Source organism: Brassica napus, chromosome C4 (assembly GCF_020379485.1).
Source record: "Brassica napus cultivar Da-Ae chromosome C4, Da-Ae, whole genome shotgun sequence".
In the NCBI taxonomy this organism is placed as follows: Eukaryota; Viridiplantae; Streptophyta; class Magnoliopsida; order Brassicales; family Brassicaceae; genus Brassica; species Brassica napus.
In genome coordinates, this window is record NC_063447.1 from 16,371,478 (window position 1) to 16,378,377 (window position 6,900).

General features: G+C 38.0%; 1 protein-coding gene across 1 annotated transcript; it reads left to right on the forward strand.

Moving 5' to 3' along the window:
* The first annotated feature begins 4,494 nt into the window (after positions 1-4,494).
* LOC106451535 (glutathione S-transferase U5) lies at positions 4,495-5,587 on the forward strand. The gene is given in 3 exon segments (XM_013893470.3): positions 4,495-4,848; positions 4,850-4,885; positions 5,056-5,587. Coding segments are annotated over 3 exon segments (675 nt in total). The 5' UTR covers positions 4,495-4,566; the 3' UTR covers positions 5,413-5,587.
* The last annotated feature ends 1,313 nt before the right edge of the window (positions 5,588-6,900 follow it).

Below are 6,900 nucleotides of genomic sequence, written 5' to 3' on the forward strand. Positions count from 1 at the left end.
CTTTCTCTTTTTCTTTCCGAGGTTCCTTATCTTATGGAACACTTTGGTCTATCTTGTATAGACTCTATAGCAACTTGACTGTGTCTCTTTCTAGGACATCAGATTTCGTTTGGTGCTAAGCTGGTTATGACTTAAGTCATTCTTTTCTTTTCTTTTCAGGTCAGTGTCTGGCATCTCGATTAGCTAGCTATGTATAATCTTTTCTTTCTTTGGACGTCTATAATTCTAATCCGAGGATCTTTGCCAAGACAATGATGGTTGATACCATTATGTTTCTTATCATTCTTTACTCTTTACCAGCTTATAGCTTTCTCCTTTTAATGTTGGATAGTCGGATTCATTGATCATGCAATCCGTGTACCTGGCCACTTTCTTATCACCCATATTTGGCTCAAGGTCTCTTAGAAGTCGTGGGAGAAAGTTATACTCTTATCCAACATATATTCCCAATCCTCTTCTGAGGTTCCATCTTAGACGGCACATATGTCTGTGGTGGTTTATTCAAAGTCTCTTAAGATGGTGTATGTCTGGTTTATGACCCGTATTCAAGCTGAGATGGGAATATCTATGCTCACTTATATGGCCTGATATATTTTTACTTTATATACATGTAAATCCATGATGTCCCTAAGCTTTAGGATGGATGTCCGATCCTTATAGGTAATGGACTGCACGGCCAAGCCGTTTATATTATGGTCATAGACCATGGTTCACGAATTTGTAATATTGATCATGTATCACGGGTTATCCTCTCTCCCCCTCATGAACATACTATAATTTCGTGATGCTTAGGACAATAAAGCCTAATGAGTTTCCCTTTGTGTACATGTTTCACAACGTGAGATCTTATGGGATAACTCTTTGTGCCTTCTCAATATCAATCTTTGCATCAAGTTTAGACTAAGATGGCTAATCCGGTCTTGCCATAAAGTGTATAATTTTCGTGGGATATATCAGTATGATGACCACGGCTCTTGCCTCTTATCATACTGATCTGTAGCATATTTTTGATTAGTAGATTACATAGGTATAGTCTTGACCACTTTCTTATAAGGGTCTTAGGCGTTTTCTTTCTTTCTTAAATCTGAAGGAACTTGTTTCCTTTTGCCCATTGTTTCTATTTGGAAACCATTTTATTATAACTCAATGGATCATACATTCTTGGGTGTATATAATGCCCTTTAGGCAATGCCTTGGCCATAGATTTCTTATTAGGAAAATGATTACAGACATAAAGCAAAGCAAACACAGAAGTCGAAATCAACATTATTCTTTTTAGACAATCAGATGTTTTAGCCTAATGATTCCCCATTACATATTTTATGGCACACTGACTTGGTCGAGTGTGGTGGCTTAGAAATGCCACGGCCTCCTCTCCCTTAACCATGGCCAAAACTGGGTCCACAACCACGGTTATAGTGATTCCTATGTCCATGATCGTATAAGGTGGTTTGGCTATGCCCACGTCCTTTCCATCCATCACGGTTACAGTCGTATGGTTTACCATGATGGACGTAGTTGCTTTCTTTAGATTTTTTTCTGCAGCCTCATTGGCTTGGGGTTGGCGAGTAATAATTATTGCCCTGTATCTATTACTTTAACTTGCATTATTGTCCTCGATGATACATTCACCGAGGCCCTTTGATTTCAGGACAATCTCTGTGTCTAATGCCCATTGTAAATAATTATCTCCAAAGAGATTTAGGGCAGCATAATCTAGATTGCTGATTTTCGACATCTGTAATCATATATCACTGAATCTTTATGAGAAAATAAATCGTGTGACCAAGTAAACAATCAAGTTAATGCATTTCTAATAAACAAGCCACACAACTATAGGGGTGATATGCAATGAGGTCACACGGGCCAAGCAAGCAATTAAGTAATGATCAATGCATCCGTAAGTAAGCCACACGGCTATGCGGGTTTAATGCAATACAATCAAGGCCACCCGGCCATACAGTCATGATGCAAGCAAAGAGGCCACACGGCTATATATATATATGATGCATACGATCCTAGCTTTCGGATTCTATATGTGATCAAGGTGATATGATGTATGCAAGCCACACGGCTATGATAGTAAGGTGCAATAAAGGCCACACGGCCATGCTATGATGCAAACAATCTATGTTGATCCAATTAGGGTTTTATCATCTTAGCAATACGAAATGTGGCTAGGGTTTCAGATTTTATGAGAATCAAAATAATCTAGCACCTTAACTTTCAAGACATCAATTAGATCAGTCAAAATAACAAGAATCAAACCTAAACTCAATTTGGATCAATATCATAGGATTTAGGGTTTCAAGGCCCTTAGGGATTCAAATTCGGGATTTAGGGCTTCAGATTCAATATGCAATCAATCTAGCTGACTTAACTCACAATCAATAGAATCAATCAAGCAAGCAAGCCTTATGGCTAAGGTTTATGCCTCACGGCCAAGAAGAAGCCACACGGCCATGAGGAAGCCACACGGCCAAAACAGGAAAACAAGCCTCACGGCTAATGATTCAATTCAAGATCAATGCATATAGTTTGTTGTGTAATTGCAATCCTAGCATAGATGCATTCTATCAGTTTATACAATGTACTCAACACAAGCAAGCTAATCGGCCAAGCAAAGAACAATCATACTTGATTTCAATTTCAATTTCAATACCATTCTAACATGAGATTCTAAGTGCAATTGCAATCAATCAATGTGATTAGGTTTAGGTATGAATACAACAAGGCCACACGGCCACAAATATGATTATGTCTAGAATAGTTTAACATAATCCTATAGTTTCAGATTTCAATTTTAAACAATCTAAACTAGATCATTAGGGTTTTAGTTTAAACATGCCAATCAATTCAGATTTCAAGATTCAAATTTAAACAATCATAATCATAATTCTAGGTGATCAATCAATCAAACAAAGTTTCAATTTCCAAACAATTAAAATCGATTTTTCAAATTAGGGTTTTGGGAATTCGATTTGATCTTAGATCAAGGGAGTTTAATTTTGAGATTCAAAAACCTTCAAGGTTCTGATTTTAATTGATCAATGGATCAAATCTCGATTTTAGGGTTTGGATCGAACTTATAGAGGTTCGATTTACTCATAGGGTATTGATCTATTATCCTATGGCTTTCATCTTTTTAGAGATTATATTTTAGGGTTTCAATCTTTACAAAACAACCAGATTCGATTCATGTTTTCAGATTTCGAATTACCTTTAGGGTTTTGAAGATTGTAGAACCGGACCACCAAGAGAACCTCGAGCTAGACGATCGGACGCGAGGTGGAACAAGTTGGAACGCGAGCTGGAACGGAACGCGTCTGATCGGGAACACGAGTTGTAGCTGTCCAGGATGCAAGCTGAGAACAGATGGAGCTGAGGCTGAGTTCGTCTAGTATCAGGAACGCCTTAGGGTTGGGGCTGATCGGATGAACACGAGCTGGAACGCTTGCAAGAACAGATTAGGGTTCCAAAGCAAATCGGCGCGCACTGTATCAATGCGTGAGGGCGCGTCGGTGGTCAGATCGACAAACGGTTTGCGCTGACTGATTCGTCTTGGCAAGAGCTTCGATTTGATATCTTGATCGTTTTCTGGGTCCTCACGGTTTGGGAGAACGACCTCTTTGAAGTTCCGAGGTAGATTCTTTGAAGTTCCGAGGTAGATTCTTTTTGTTTAGGGTTTTAGGGGTTTGGTTTTAGGCTCAGGGTGTTAGAGGCTATCGTGCTGATAACGTGTTGTAAAACGAAGGTTTTAGATCTAAATATTTCTGTATATCATTAATGAATAAGTGTTCCCTTTATATAGGGGATTACAAGATAAGTAAAAAGGAAAGTATCCAAAACCTATTAGGAAAACTACTAATATATAATAATGGAAAGATAACAATTACAAGGAAAAGGAAAGATGGTTTCCTTTTCTCCAAGCCGCGTCTCTCTCCAAGTCGTGGTCAACTCTCTCTCTAGTTGTATGGACCGGTTATGGACCGGGCCGGTTATGGACATCATTTATAACAAAAAAAAACGTTATTCACAAGAGTTGCTTTTAAAGCTCACTGTATATTTGAATCCAATACGTACCTGTTTCATAACAACATTTCAATAGATGCAAGAAAATAACTATACATTTAAAAATAAATTTCCACGTTTTGTATTTGATTTTCTTGCAAAGTTCAACATCGTTCGGACAAAATCATTAATTAAATAGAAAAAAGTGAAATATACTATTGGTTTTCAACAATTACATTTTCGAGAAGCGCGACGAAATGCATGCATACGGTAAAATATATTCTGAAGTAGCAAAGTTACGTTACAAGAAAATTCTAAAGTAACAAAAAAGGAAAACTCGATGTGAGCTTTTATCAAATCGGTCTGAAGAAGTCAAAATCAATTTGCCTTCTTCTCTAGATGTTTCGAATTCACATTATTGCCGGCCATAAAACGGCAAATTCCTCGTCGTTTTCTCCAGAGAATAATCAACACCCTGAGGCTATAAATCGAAGTGTGAATCACTGAGTCCACAAAAAACATTTCCAACCAACAGAAACAAATAGAAGAAAACCAATGGCGGAGAAAGAAGAAGTGAAGCTTTTGGGGATATGGGCGAGCCCTTTCAGCCGTCGGATAGAGATGGCTCTCAAACTCAAAGGCGTACCGTACGAATACGTTGAAGAGATATTGGAGAAGAAAAGCCCTTTGCTTCTTGCTCTAAACCCTGTTCACAAGAAGGTTCCTGTTCTTGTCCACAATGGTAAAACCATTCTTGAGTCTCAAGTGATTCTCGAATACATCGATGAGACTTGGAAGCATAATCCACTTCTCCCTCAGGATCCTTACGAGAGATCTAAAAGCTCGGTTCTTGGCTAAACTCGTCGATGAGCAGGTATACGTTCTTGGTTTTTAAACTATCCTAACTTCAAGAATCTCAATATTTTGTTTTAGCAAAAAAAAAAGAAGAAGAATCTCAATATTTTTTTAATAAGCTAATGATATTTAATAGAGTCATAGAATTAAATTTACTAAACTATTGTTTCTTTTTCTTGGACACTGTAGATTATAACTGCAGGGTTTGTATCAATGGCAAGAGCAGATGAGAAAGGAAGAAAAGTTCTTGCCGAGCAGACAAGAGAACTGATTATGATTCTTGAGAAGGAACTTGTCGGAAAAGATTTCTTCGGTGGTAAGACTGTCGGATTCCTGGACTTAGTCGCCGGAAGTGTGATCCCGTTTTGTTTGGAGAGAGGTTGGGAAGGAATTGGACTGGAAGTGATCTCAGAGGAGAAGTTTCCAGAGTACAAGAGATGGGTGAAGAATCTTGAGAAGGTTGATTTTGTCAAGGATTGTATTCCTCCTAAAGAGAAACATGTTGAACACATGAATCACATGGGAGAGAGAATCAGATCAGCTTAAACGTATTAAGACAAGAATCATCTTTATTGCTTTGTTCCAATGTTTAAGTTTGTAATGTTGTTATCTGTTATGTCTAAAATAAAATTTGGCTTGTTATGTGTTTTTTCTAATAAATAAAGATTTCTTTTAACTTCAAAGATATTGCTTTGTGGTTGGGAGAATTAGTTTTCTTTTCTTTATCCTTTCAGCAAGTCGTCATAAAAGACTTTTGGTCCCCTCGTGTTCCCCCTAGAGCTTCTGATAATTAATTAGTCAAAAATATGAACAGATTTTCGTCAGTTATATCCATTCGCTCCCGTCTTACTTAAGAGATCTGATCGAGATCTTGCTTTTCACATTACTTTTTAGGCTTTTCCTGGTGTCTGTCCGGCTGGTTCTAGCCGGATTCTGAAGCAAGACTTCCTAGTTTAATTGGTAAAGTTTATTCATTATAGGAGGTTGTTGTAAGCTTGAAGGAAGCTTGAGTATCAAGCAATCCTAGTCTTAATAAGATTGTGATCTTTAGAGATAATGATCAAGATTATATTTAGGAGTTATCTAAATATATGTTTACAATTAGGATTAGGATAAGTGTGGTCTTATATAAAGACAATGTCGAGTTAGAGCATTGTGTGTGTGAGTTTAGAGAGCTTAAGTTTTGTATAAGTTTCTTAAGCAAGAAGAAGAATGAGTTCTTATTATCTTTGAGTTCATACATACATTCGAGTCTTACAAACAATAATTGGTATCAGAGCTCGATCAAATTATGAGTGATCTTGTGGTAGCGTCACCTTCGATAAAGAAGGAAGGAGGATCTTCCTCTATTAAGTGCCCAATACTGAATGCAACAAACTATACCGTATGGGCTTTGAGGATGAGGATTCTTCTCAGAGTACACAAGGTCTGGGAGATCGTGGAGACTGAAGCAGAGGATGATGGAAAAAACGATATGGCTATGGCGCTCTTGTTTCAGTCTATACCGGAGTCACTTATCTTGCAAGTTTGGGAGTTGAGCACGGCAAAGAAAGTGTGGGATGCAATCAAAGCTAGGTATGTAGGAGCAGAGAGAGTAAAGGAAGCTAGATTGCAGACACTTATGGCGGATTTTGATCGTCTCAAGATGAAAGACACAAAGACAATAGATGAGTTCATTGGAAAGATGTCAGAGATATCTTCAAAATCCGCTGCTTTGGGAGAAGAAATCGTAGAACCAAAACTAGTTAAGAAATTTCTTATGTATCTTCCCCGAAAGAAGTACATTCATATTGTGGCTGCATTAGAGCAAGTACTTGATCTCAAGACAACAAGCTTTGAGGACATTGTTGGGCATTTGAAAGCATATGAAGAGCGTGTAGCGGAAGAAGAAGAAGTTCAAGATGATCAGGGAAAACTGATGTATGCAAACCAGGAAACACAATCTAACCGAGGCTTTGGTAATGATTATAGAGGAAGGGGTCGTGGGGGAAGGAACTACTATAACAGAGGATGAGGCAGAGGCAGATACTACAC